The sequence below is a fragment of the Carassius auratus genome, chromosome 9, assembly GCF_003368295.1.
Source record: "Carassius auratus strain Wakin chromosome 9, ASM336829v1, whole genome shotgun sequence".
NCBI lineage: Eukaryota > Metazoa > Chordata > Actinopteri > Cypriniformes > Cyprinidae > Carassius > Carassius auratus.
The window spans coordinates 27514878-27529123 of record NC_039251.1 but is presented as its reverse complement, the minus strand read 5'-3'; the positions used below and the strand labels follow the sequence as shown (position 1 = coordinate 27529123).

At 36.7% G+C, this 14246-nt stretch overlaps 1 protein-coding gene across 1 annotated transcript; it reads left to right on the top strand.

Moving 5' to 3' along the window:
* Positions 1-477: 477 nt before the first annotated feature.
* casp10 (caspase 10, apoptosis-related cysteine peptidase) lies at positions 478-13967 on the top strand. The gene is made up of 9 exons (XM_026272376.1): positions 478-787; positions 3361-3668; positions 6647-6749; positions 6852-6993; positions 7329-7394; positions 7478-7506; positions 8960-9071; positions 9870-10368; positions 11648-13967. Exons 2-9 carry the CDS (start codon positions 3361-3363, stop codon positions 11796-11798), a joined length of 1410 nt encoding a protein of 469 aa, XP_026128161.1. The 5' UTR covers positions 478-787; the 3' UTR covers positions 11799-13967.
* Positions 13968-14246: the final 279 nt, after the last annotated feature.

Sequence of the window (14246 nt, the reverse complement as noted above, 5' to 3'; positions counted from 1 at the left end):
TTTACCCACTAGGAATCTGTATGGCTCTTTAATAAATATACATGTATCTACTAGTTTCTAGTTTCTCAAAAGAGTGCTGCAGGTCATACCTGCTTACTTATTTTAAAGATTCGCGTTTGAATAAATATTATGACATAACAAAACACAATGTTTTTTAAATGTGAAATTTAAAAAGTTAATAAATTACGTCCTTTTAAATGTTTTAATGATACTCGTATTACACACAACTGAATATTAATGAAAACATGCAAATACTGAATTTAAAAAAAAGTTTAAAATGGTGCTAAAAAGGCATTCAACTGCATTCAGCAGAAGATTTATATCCCCTTATACATATGTATATATATAAAAAACTTGCTACCTGTCAGTGCTCATGTTATGTTCGATCGGTGTATATAATTTATCTATTCATTCATTCATGACGACTTTTAGTTTAAAGGTTTAAAGTTGCACTTCCTCCACGGTTCCTGTTTCTCCGTTAAGATGACTTTCAGAGGGAACTCGTCGATGCCCTTAATATCGAGTTGAAATAATGGAAGAAAACATTTAACGTTTACAGTGGTAATCTTATTCTGGAGAATATTTAATAAGCCGTTTGGCTGTAGCCCAAGTGTGTACCCTTCGAAAACGAAACTAAAACAGTTCATTAAGGAAGTAGAAGCCTAGAAGAGGCGTGTCCAACTACACAGTACTTTCGATATAAAAGTATAGAATAAAACAGTTGAAAATAACCCTGACATCTTCACACTGAGAAGAACCGGACTGATGTCTGACTTATCTCACAGAGGTAAGAAAATGATTGAAAGGACCGTGACTTGTCATGAACTCGTCAACTGTGCGCATGACTCACAGAAAAATCGTTTTCCACGCCGCGTCAAAGCTCAAAGGATAATTGTTTTACTTTTCAATCGACGCTGATCAAAACGTAGGCCTATAGAATTAATTTGCCATTTTTTGTTATTTTTGTTGTTGTTGTTTAAATCGAAGTTAATTAAGAGTGACGTTTCATGAAGCTTCTTTGAATAGTAACCTGTTTTAGTGTGCTGCAGATTCATAAATTGGCAGCAGGTGCCACGAACTAGATTAAAGGCATTCACACAGATGTATAATACGGTTGTGAATCCTGTTTGTGCAAAACACGGTTCTGTTCCACTATAGGAGCGGATTTGGATCATGCCTGGTTTGAAATCGGTTGGACTGTTTTTTTTTTATCGCAGTGATGCCTTTACCAAAATAAGTAAACAAACAAACAATTAAATTGATTTCTTCAGTAATTCTTTTTTAGGGTAGAGACACAGTCGTTGATCCAGTAGGCATCTGTTTTTGTGTTATGAGTCATTGAGTTCACTCGACTTTCACTCCTCTTATTCCCCATCTCGACTTGGGTATTTTAAAACAAGTATCTGATTAATTAAGTGTCTGGGCTGATCAATCCTGAGCTAGATTTAATATAAAATGCTGTGCTGGCTTGACATATTTTAAAAACTAAATTTACTACATCTTTGGCTTAAAACTTGGATGGCAATGCACGCAAAAAGTTTAGGCTACTGTCTGTCTGACACAATATGAGTCACTAATAGTGATCAACACCAAAGCATTGTTGAACCGTAACAAAAATGTGACACTGACCTAACTAGATTTCAGTAGCATGACAGTCAGTAGTTGCTTTGTTAACACAGACAAACACACACACACACACACACACACACACACACACACACACACACATCACTGTATAGTTCTATAAAGGTTCTATATGTAAATAATATATAAGTAAATATTTATTCATCTTGCCAAAGCTTTATAGATGAGCATACAGATACAGTACCTAAATCATGTATGTAATTTGAAATATGAGAATGATTGAATTGACAAAAAATAATAATAATAAATAAATAAATAAATAAGGAATAAGTTAGACCTAAAAGAAAAATGTAAATACTAGAATTAAAAAAATAGAGTGAGACAAAGTAAAATGTGGTGGAAACAGACATAGTAAGGGCTGTTTTGTATACATTTTCCTGTGTCTTGTGGTTTCTGTGGCAAGGTTGTGTCTGCGGAGTTTGTATTCTGTTTTCAGGTGTAATCTCTCTCATTGTGTAGACTGCCATGGTGTTGGATTGTCTTTTTAGGGTCAGACAATACTGCATTTGATTTTATTTTGCTGTTATGTTTCCCAATCAGTTATAATATTATATCATTTATTCTCTAATATGATTAGTTTGGCAGTATTGTACTGTATATATATATATATATTTTTTTTTTTTATGTTACAATCAAACATACAGTGAAAGTCATTATTAATATTATGCTTTGTACATGAAGGAAAATAGGAATAATAAATAAAAAGTATTGAAAACATGGTTAATTAAACTGCAAATCAGTCTCTACTTGCCATATAATGAATCCTCAGCCCTAATAAATCCTGTGTGCATGACGTCAGTGTGGGTAAGGCCAGGTTTCATTAGTCACCCATGATTTAGGTGATTTTTCTAGAGTAGTTCAGTAAAGATTTTGAACTGTAACCATCGTATGAAAACAGCATTTAGAGGATTACAAAATTAATGGATTGCTCCTGACAACTTATTGAGGTCTTATGAAGTGGAACTTTTGATCTGAGAAAGAAACTGAACATTATTTATAACATTGTTACCTGTAATCCAGAGCCTCAGGCAACAAGGAAGTCTGATGATGGCCATTAGCTACATTTAGACTTAAGTTCCAAATCTAGGAAAAATATTGTGCATAATGTGTATACAGTATACAGTGTGCACATAGAAGTGTGGGCTGTTTCTTGTTTTACGGAGCTAGAAGAAAGCTGAGCTGACATATCAAGGTTTCCGTGAATATCTGTATAAACCAAAATTTGTTGTGGGTCATGAAACAAAAAAAACAAGTAAAATAAAAAGGACTAGTGGTTCTGCAATGTTAGGTAATAAGACAAAATACAATAATACTGAGACTAGGTGATAATACAAAATACAACAATACTATCACTATGTAATAATACAAAAAATATATATATTTTTTTTTTCAGCTCTATTTTTTGAAGCAGAGTTGCCCAAACTTTTTAATACAAAGGGTCAATAATCTATAATAAACCTGTTGAATTATATACTGTATTAAATACATATATATATATAAAAAAAAATCCAATTCACTTAGACCTATATTAAAACCAAACAAGTTTGTTTTCAGTGTATCTCTTGTGATATGGCATTGTGGGTCAAAAAATGGATTGCACAGCACAGATCATCTTTATCTGTATTTACAACTTGGTTGCTTGTAAATAAAAATTTAGTAAATAGTGTGCAAAATAAATCTGAATTTGATTGCAGCGGTGTTATGCGTGTGTTATAGATGAAGACAGATTTGGAGTTTCAGCAGGTGCTGTTAAAAGTGCAGGAGGCTCTCACTGTCGATGAGGTGAAGGACCTGGTGTTCCTCTGCTCTGAACTTCTGAGTCTGAAAGACCTGAGCACCGTGAGCTCAGCCAGACAGCTGTTTACTCTTCTGGGGAACAGGGACCTGCTGTCAAGGGAGGATCCGTCTCTGGTTTTAGAGCTGCTCAGGATCCTGAAGCGGAACAGCCTGATCCGCAGTCTGACCTCAGAGGAGGTTATACCAACCAACGGCACAAAATACAGTCAACTAATCTCCACATACAGGTGAGGATGCAGCTGCTAGTAATAGACACATGTTTGATCAGGTCAAAGGTCAGACAGCTGACTAAGAAATGATCTACTAGCAAGGAATGTTTATTTTGGCAGTGGCTAAACAGCATATTTTCATAGCAATAGATTATATTTACACTAAATTCAAGTAGCAATGGATTCTATTTAGACTGTTTTTGTTTTTGCTATTTATTTTACGTATTGCAAATAGTGGCAATAATCTGCACCTCGGTATTGTAGTACATTATAAAACTATGCAATAATAGCATATTGAGTGTAAATGAGACGTGTTGCGTTTGGTTTCGTACTCTATTGCATACGTTGTCATTGTTGTGCGCTTGATTAGACCTTTGTTGTGATAAACAGTAAAGTATGTATGCTGATTTCCACACTCTGCTTCCCTCTTTTGATCTCAACCGAGGGTCAACTACTGCTACTCACAAATCAGGCAACCAACTGGACCTTATTTAAACGTGACACTGCTCTACTGATCATGTTCTGGTTACTCCACTGCACACATCAGACCACTTCCTCCTCACTCTTAACCTCAACATGGTCCCTGACACATCATTTACCCCTCCACATGTCATCTTTCGACGTAACTTACGCTCACACTCACCCTTTTGGCTATCTGCAATGGTTTCATCTTCGCTTCCTTCCCCTAAACTGTTTGCATCTTTGGATGCTAACGGTGCTACTGATACTTTCTGCTCCTCTCTTACATCTTGTTTAGACACTGTCTGCCCCTTGTCTTCCAGGCCAGCTCGTAACACCCCTTCTGCCCCTTGGTTATCTGATGTTCTATGCGAACACCGTTCTAAGCTTAGAGCTGCTGAAAGGGTCTGGCGCAAGTCCAAAAATACTACTGACCTTAATATGTATCAGTCACTCCTCTCTTCCTTCTCTCCACTGCTAAAAGGACATAATACCATAACAAAATGAACAATTAGTCTAACTCTCGCATGCTTTTTAAATAATATTTTTCATTCATTTGTCCTCCTTCTCCCCCTCCTGCTTCATCTTCAATAACTGACAACTTTGCCACGTTTTTCATTAATAAAATGAAAAACATCAGTTCACAATTTTCCACACCACAATCCGTCAAGCACATCTCACCAGCAAACATACACTCATTGACATCCTTCTCTTCACTCTCTGAGGCAGAAGTCTCCAAATTCCTCCTATCTAATCACCCTACAACTTGCCCGCTTGATCCAATTCCATCTCCTTCAAGCCATTTCTCCTGCAGTTGTACCTGCACTCACTCACATCATCAACACATGCCTCTACACTGGTGTTTTCCCCTCAACATTTAGACAACAGTTTCCCTTCTTCCTTTGATTGCAAAAACACTTGAACGAGCTGTGTTCAACCAAGTCTCTGCATTTTCTCAAACACAACAACCTCCTTGACAGCAACCAATCTGGCTTCAGAAGTCGATATTCAACTAAGACTGCCTTGCTTTCAGTTGTTGAAGCTCTAAGACTGGCAAGAGCGGATTCCAAATATTCAATACTTATCTTACTGGATCTGTCCGCTGCTTTTGACACGGTTAAACACCAGATTCTCCAATCAACCCTACTGGCAAAGGGCATCTCAGGAACCACACTTCAATGGTTTGAGTCTTACCTATCAGATAGGTCCTTCAAAGTATCTTGGAGAGGTGAGGTGTCCAAGTCGCAACATTTAACTACTGGGGTGCCTCAAGGCTCAGTTCTTGGAGCACTTATCTTCTCTGTCTACATGGCATCATTAGGTTCTGTGATTCAGAAACATGGCTTTTCATACCACTGCTATGCTGATGACACTCAACTCTACCTCTCATTCCATCCTGATGATTTGACGGTAACTGCTCGCATCTCAGCTTGTCTAACAGACATTTCTTGCTGGATGAAGGACCTTCACCTTCAACTCAACACATAGTTTCAAGTTAGGCACATCAACCATAACTCCTTCAAAAACAGCCAGATTTGCTTTATTCAACATTAAGAAGATCAGGCCCTTTATTTTACAGAACATGCTGCACAACTCCTTGTTCAAGCTCTTGTTCTGTCCAGGCAGGACTATTGCAATGCTCTTTTGGCAGGTCTTCCAGTCAGTTCTATTAAACCTTTACAATTAATCCAGAGCGCGGCAGAAAGATTAATTTTTAATTAGCCGAAAAGAATACACGTCACACCTCTGTTTATCAATTTGCACTGGGTACCATTCTAATCTTTTTTTATTGTATCTATTTTCTTTTCATATATTATACAATGATAAAAAAACCCTTTAACACTAGCTTGCTCTATTCTTTTCCTATTCTATCTGTTTTCTTTTTATTTATTATATTATTTAAAAGCCCTTGCTAAATGTACTACGTTTAAGCTAACTGAGACTTGTTATAGCACTTATATATCATTGATCTTTTGTTGTTTTTGATTGCTTCCATTGTCCTTATTTGTAAGTCGCTTTGGATAAAAGCGTCTGCTAAATGACTAAATGTAAATGTAAATAGTTATTTTAATTCAAATTATTAAACAGATGCCACCTTATTGGGACAATAAAACCCTACACCAACCATAACCCTACCTGATACTTTATTTTCAACTTTTTGATTGTTTCCTTAATTTTTACTGAAAATTAATATCTTTTCGATGTTGTATGAGATTTGAAAAGGGAGGGAACAAAGTTTGGCAATAGGCGGATTTGAACTAGGGTCATGTCAGAAAGAATATAAAGTACATGATTTACCATCTACGCCAATAGAGTGTTGTGTATCCCAATCACATGTTGGTGGGCGGAGTTAGACTAAATTGCCTCGGTCAACACAGCGAGGGCTATTTGCACTTAGTGTAAATAGACAATCCTTTTTTGTTTTTAATGCAGTAGCATTTGTGTCTTTTTGGGGTGGCTGTATTTTTCGAGGAAGCTCAAAAATTCTTAATAGTAGCTTTCTAATAATCATCATTATTTGTTTTTATGTATTTCAGACAGTTCTTGTATGAGCTGTCAGAGTCCATCTGTGAGCAGGACCTGAAAAACATCAAATTCCTCCTGTTAAAAACACTATCGCGCAAAAAACTGGAGGACACGGTGAGGGACACGGCCTCAGTGCTCCGACACACCACATTTCTGCTTGTGACCAGAGTGAGGACTGACTAAACTAACTTACCTAGAAACAATCTTGTCTTTTAGACGCTGTTGCAGTTGTTTTTGGAGTTGGAGAAGGAGGGCCTTTTGGATGAAAATAATTTGGACTTTTTGGAGAAAATTATAGCACCTATCAATCCAAGTTTAGGAAAAAGAATCATTCAATACAAAACGGAGAGTTGTAAGAGTGAGTGGCTGTTTTATCATTTGATGATGTGGTGTTAATTTTTTCTCTGGTATATTTAAAATAAGATAAATCAAAACTACGAAGAGGTAATGGATTTATGCATAAGCTGATTTAAATCAGAAGTCAGTATTGTACTGGAGCTTATGTAATGCTGTACTGCTGGAATAAACAGATACAGGTGTCAGTAAAAAGACTCGAACCACTGACATATTGGTTAGTGAAAGAATCTGGAAATTACTCACTTAACATTATTCACAATGGAAAGAGAAAGCATGCATACTGAAATAACGAACAGATAAGCTCTTGTGTTTGTTTGCCGTTTTTCCTTTTGACAGTTGACGTAGTGAAGGACCAGGTGAACAGACTAAATCTGACTGAAGGTGCTGCTGCGGCTAGTAGAGGTACTGCAGGAAATCTCCAATACAACACCATGCTTCATGTCTGTTTACAACCTAAACTAAAAAAACTCTTGTCTCTGTCTTAGATCAGAGCCAGAACTCATTGATTGAAAATGTAAGTCTTTTATACATTAGATCTTTATGCTGTGTTCAATACATGTTTAGCTTAATCAACACTATTTGTGGCATGTTTTTTTTTTTTTTTACTCATCTCTTGAAAAATTTGGTTACTTGACACCAGTTGTGTATTACTTCTACTGAACCAATGCATCTTTCAAAATTTCTGCCTGCTGTTATCAGTGCTAGAGCAAACTTTCAGAATAAGTTCAAATGTTGTTGAAAATTGTGGTTTGATGAAAAGTGTTTCTGTTCATCATTTCCTGTGAGGGAGAAAAGTGACTTGACGTTTCAGATCCTGTGCTCATTAGCTTGACTATACAGTGCTTGTTCTGAATAAGGTGCAAACATGTTTTGTCCTCTAGGTGCTAGTGACATTAAGCCACATTAAGTTCTCTCTTTATAATGGTTTTAATTTCAGAATATTTAGATGAAGTCTGCTGCATTAAAAATGTGGCCAACATTTCATGTTTCAAATATGCAGTATGTGCTATATTATATGAGCTTATTATATGCTTTGTTTGTAAATGAATCCAGATCCAGATATAACAAATAATGACTTAAACATAACATTTTCACTTAACTTAGCAAAAATAGAATTAACAATTATATCGCTCAAGATCTTCAGTTACAAAAGTGGACAAAAAAACCTACAGATTTTTTTTATTTAGGTCTACATAATTAATAAGCATTTTGACATTCCTATTCAACAATAACGGTGCCCATGGAAAAACGCTAGAATTATTTGTTGTTATTGGCACAGTTCCTTTAATTGATTAAAAAAAATATATATGCTCCATGTGTGCCGCATTAAAAAAAAAACTTGCCACAATAAAACACTTTACAATACTGTAGTATTCACTAGTTAGTGCATTAATTAATGCAATGGTGAACAGAGCAGCAATTATTAAACTTGATCATGTTCATATATCATACATATATATTTATAAATATACATGTTGTTTTTTTACGATTCAGGGTTCCCACTCTATTAGCTGATGTTAATGAATTTAACTTTACTGTAAAGTGTTACCTTATCATATGTATGTACAAAGAGAATGCATAATGTAATACACTGATGAGGTAAAACATTATGATTACTCATAGGTGTAATAAATATTTCACAAGGTCACATGTGAAGGTCTGGGTAACTTACAGTATACGGTAAATGAATAACCAGTTGGTGCAGGAGAAATGGCCAGTAATAAAGATCTGAGGAACTTTTTGATAAGGGCCAAAGTGTGTCAGAGCCTCTCTGAAACCTCCGTGTTGTGATGTGTATACGTGCACACAGAGACTGGAAACCCTATTGAGGGTCTAGTGAATTGTTTAGGAGTTGTTTTGCTCTGTTTGGTCATGATCTGTGTAGCTATCTATTTTTGTATTTATACTATATACTGGATGTTCTTGCTAGCACCACTGCTTAGACACCTGTGTCTTTTGTGTGGTAGATCCAGCAGTATGAGATGAAGGGGGACAAGAGAGGTGTCTGTCTGATCATCAACAACTATGACTTCAAAAAGTGTAGTCTACGGGACAGAGACGGAACAGACATTGACAAAAGTAAGTGTAAAAACACGCTTGTACAAACCAGTCACCAAGCACGTACACATGCCAGTAAGCTGATAACCATTTAAATGCATGAATGTTTCACCAATCATTATTACATATACATATCTTTAAAGATCCAGACCTATATATCCAGCACTGATGGATCTCTAACTGCTGCATTTCCAAAAATAAAGCATGTAATTTGATCAGATGATTTACCATCACTGTCATCGTCAAAGGGCACTTTCACAGTACTTTCAGCTTCTTGCTCACATTCACGATCTCAAACATATTTACAAAACTATCATTTCCAGTGACTTCATTCATATTCAATATTTTGATCACTGGCAGCTTATTCACCACTTCCCCCATCAAATGAGAGTGACATTAATATTTCACTCAAATACAGTATATATTTTAAATGTATGAACATAACATATTTTTCTTAAATATATACATGCATGTGTGTGCATTTATATATACATGATAAATATAAATAGTACAGTACACATATATTATGTAAACAAAAACTTTTATTTTGGATGCTATTAACCATGATAAATTGTTTGTCAGCATTAAAATGTATTTTTTTTTTATAAGTCCCTAACTTGGAAAATGTATGAAAAAAAAAAAAAACATCCAAAACAAAAATCCAAAACCACCTCAGTGAGGAGAAAAAATGCACTAATCCATTATTTTGGGCTGCAGAGAAATCTGCCCAACTAATAAGACCAAATAAGATATGCTTTTGGTCACGTGCACAAAGCTGTTGCTGTTACATAATATTTGTGTCCACTTTTGTCCACACAGAAAGTCTGGAGGTTGTGTTCGAGTGGTTGGGCTTTGAGGTCGTGACCGAACAGAACTGTGATCGCCATCAGATTCTGCATGTGCTGAGGGACCTGGCCGCTCGTGACCACACATCAGCGGATTGCGTGGTGTGTTGTGTGCTGAGCCACGGAAAAATAGAAGGCATTCTTGGGGTCGATGGAAAGATTGTCACCTATAGGGAGTTAATAGAGACCCTGAGTCCGAGTCAGTGTCCCTCTCTCTTCGAAAAACCCAAACTGTTCTTCATCCAGGCCTGCAGGGGTGCCAACGATCAGCCAGCAGCACTTCCTCAGATTTTCCCAGATGATGAAGTCATGCCAGTCAGCGATGCAGCTGTACCCAGAGACTCCATACCTGAGATGGCCGACTACCTGTTTGCCATGTCTACTGTACCGAACTACGTCTCATACAGGGACAAAGACCATGGAACCTGGTTTATACAGTCCCTCTGCGACAGCTTGAAAATGCTGGTGCCAAGGTAAGCAAGTCTTTTTATCAGGTTTTCCTTACCGGGGGGTGAAAATAAGACACTGGGGGACTGCTGCATTTTTACTGCCCCTTATACTCAACTTACCATTAGAAGACATTTTTAAAGAAAATTTTATTAGACGCTTAGTTGCACGGAAAAAAATCTACAGGAAGTGTCGAAGTTGCGTAGTCTGTGATGGACAGATTATTAACAGATGGTCTGTGTGGCACTGTAATTACAGTAAAACAGTCAGGACATAAAAATGTTCATTTTGTTCATCGACTTCAAATGCGGCTTATCATCTGAAACGTTAGTAGTAGCATCATTACATGGCCGCTCGCTTTAACATTAATCTAGAAAAAATGTACGCTATTTGTGTGGCGTGTGGAAGCTGAATAGTCCTTTTGGTCATAAAGATAAGAGTAATACATCTTTTGAATCTTAAAAGTTCTACTTTAATTTGTGGCAACTCACAATAACAGCACAATGTTGTGCTTTTGTAAAATAACGAAACAAACAGGCTGCACTTTCTGCCGTGTCAGTCTCTGTGAGCTTGAGCGCATCAAAAAATGTTGTAAAAACCTATCCAAAAACTCATGCTTGCCTCACAGACATGAAAAGAAAATTGAAAGTGAAATGTCTGCAGATTCCTCAGGGTCTTCATGGTGCACTGCTTTGGAACTGACATTGATGAGTGGCACTGTTTGTAAAAGTTGCTGCAAAAGATGCGAGATGTGCATGTAACATAATGCTTTACCACTGAGCCACAGGAACATGTCACTTGGGCATGTTAACATAGAAAACAATGTGAAATTAGCACATTGGAATAGGCAAACGCATTCTATGAATGGCTTCTTACAGTCTAAAGTGGATCTAAATGTGCCCACTGCTGTGTCATAATCCAGCCCTGTAAAAGTTTTTTTTCAGAAAGTATGTTTCTCTATACATGGATGATGAAATGCTCTATTAAATTTGCCAAAAAGTACAGAGCACACTCTATGGAGAACTGCAGTGCACTCAACTAGACCTTTCAGTTGGATAGATGAACTAAAAGTATTAACAGCCACATTTGAGAACACATTTTTATTTATTTCTTGACTCATTGGCTGAATTTGGCCATATATTTCAGAATGAATGACTGTTATGAGCTGGTTCTTTAAATGAATCACACAAAAGAGGGACTGGGTGGATGGGGTTTCCCACTGTCTGCATCTGTATCTGTGTCCTGATTTGACCCTAGATGTTGGTTGGGTCTCTGATCATGTGTCTCTGTCTTATGTGCATGTAGGGGTATCGATCTACTCTCCATTCTGACGCAGGTGAATAGCGATGTGAGCAAAATGACGGACAAAAGTGGTTTGAAGAAGCAGATGCCACAGCCAGAGTTCACCCTCACCAAGAGAGTGGTTTTCCCTCCACCCAAAACTCACACTCCATAATGTCCTACTGCAGATCATGATGTCTCTCAAACACATCAGCATGCACAGACACAGATGTCCATCAGAAATGTTTACATGACCTGTGATGTTATTATAATGATTATTATAAATACAGTAATATCCACTTCCCCATGAAAAAAAAAGAGAATATTTGAGATGTTTTATGTAATCAACAAGTAGTTGTTTTAAAATCTTAGTGACAATAATACACAGTGTGCACAAGCCTCAGATGAGCACAATGCAATCTATGCAATTTACATTAAACTTGAATGGATTTGTCATGCTCTCAGAGCCGGCCCTAGACCTTTGGGGGCCCTAAGCAAAATTTGGTTGGAGGCCCCTTTGACCGTTTTAAGTAAGGCCTAAAGAAAAGCAATGACTACCTTATAACTATACTGTACTTATTATATGTACTATAAACCTTGATTTGGTGATTTCGGCAGGTTTCCCTGTCAGTAATATAGAGTTTGATGAAATCTGTGTATCAGATCATAAGCCAGTATTGTTTAACACTGTACTCAATATTTCAAAGGTTAATGTTAAGTCTTGTGATCGTCCAATCCGGTCTGTCAATTCTGCTACATCTAAACATTTCAAAGATGCATTTTTTTGTGATTCTTGCCTTACTGTGTCTTCATTTTCAGAGATGTCTCTTGATGACCAACTTAATTATTTTAACACTCTGTGTGGTAATGTTTTGGCCGTAGTTGCTCCATTTAAAAACTAAGAAACCTAAGTTAGGGTCGCGACCTTGGCTTAACAAGGATACTCGTGCCTCCAGACAGGAATGGAGGAAAGCTGAAAGTGGAAGAAAAATTTTTAGTAATACGGTTGAGTAATTGTGTAGGAATTCAAGGTACCGCATTGAATTGGTTTAAATAGTATCTTTCTGATAGAACATTTTCTGTGGAGATTGGGAATTTTTCTTCCTCTTCTGTACCATTAACGTGGTGTACCTCAGGGGTCCATTTTGGGCCCGCTGTTGTTTTCGCTGTATTTGCTCCCTTTAGGCTCGATTTTTCGATAACACAATATTCCATATCACTTTCATGTGGATGATTCACAGGTGTATCTCCCTTTGAAAAATGGGCATAATCATGACATAACGTCTTTGTTGAATTGTCTCGAGGAGGTAAGAGGCTGGCTGGCAGTTAACATTGAATGACTCTAAAACCGAAATTGTAGTTGTTGGATCACCAGGTTCTAACATACAGATTAAAAAAACAACTGGGTCCTTTAAGTGAGAATTCTCATGCTTACACCAAAAATCTGGGAGTGATTTTTGATAACGGCCTTAAGTTTGACAAACAAATTAACTCAGTGGTGAGGAGTAGCTTTTATCATTTGAGATCTATTGCAAAATTAAGAGCATTTTTAAGAGTAAAAGATTTGGAGACCGTGATTCAGTCCTTTATTTCATCCAGGCTGGATTACTGTAACTCGCTGTACCTTGGGGTGGCTAAGTCTTCCTTATCCCGCCTACAAATGGTACAAAACACTGCCGCCAGTCTTCTTACTGGGACTTGAAAGAGGGAACATATTTCATCTATACTTGCTTCGCTTCACTGGTTGCCGGTTGAATACCATGTCAAGTTCAAGGTATTGTGTTATGTGTTTAAGGGGTTAAATGGCCAAGCTCCTCAATATATTACAGACCTTCTCCACCAGAAATGTTCTAGATCCTTTAGGTCCTCTAACAAGTTGATACTCACTGTGCCACGATATAAACTGAAATTAAAAGGTGATCATTCCTTTTCTGTTGCTGCTCCACATCTGTGGAATAATTTGCCGGAAACACCTAAGGTTGTCTTCCACTGTTGATAGTTTTAAATCTTCACTAAAGACTTATTTTTTCTCTTTGGCTTTTGGTTAAATGTAATTTTATGATGGGTTACGATGTGATTGTGTCTGCTGACGTATTTATATATCTTATATTGTCTGAACTGATTGTACAGCACTTTGGTCAGCAGTGGCTGTTTGAAATGTTCTCTATAAATAAAAGTGCCTTGCCTTGCCTATGTTATTTTTTTACATTTTTAAGTCTATTAAATTAAGGTTTAATTATTCTATGTATGCTATATATGTTTATCTGTTTTACGCTGCTGGTCCTGAGTATTTCATTCTTATGTGGCAACATGTACAGAATGACAATAAAAGACCTTGAATTGAGTTCCATGTTTGATGTCTAACAGGAAAATGATGATACCACTGAGCTGAGTGTCAGTGCATTGCAACGAACACACACTGATGAACTTGTTGAATAAAAAGACTGATAAAGTGATTTTCACTGACCATAAAAGACACATTTTTAATTGAAACCAGAGTTTAAGAGACACAAACAACAGACGATATATCATTTACATTAAATAGAGCTAATAGAATAGCATTTAAATAAAATATTATATAAAATAATAAATAGAACATTCAAATGTTAGAATTTCTCAAATA

Coding starts and splice junctions, on each gene's coding strand:
- casp10 (XM_026272376.1), top strand. CDS start 3,361: ATGAAGACAGATTTGGAGTTTCAGCAGGTGCTGTTAAAAGTGCAGGAG. Junction 6,994..7,328: donor CAAAACGGAGAGTTGTAAGA/GTGAGTGGCTGT, acceptor TCCTTTTGACAG/TTGACGTAGTGAAGGACCAG. Junction 7,395..7,477: donor TGCTGCTGCGGCTAGTAGAG/GTACTGCAGGAA, acceptor TCTCTGTCTTAG/ATCAGAGCCAGAACTCATTG.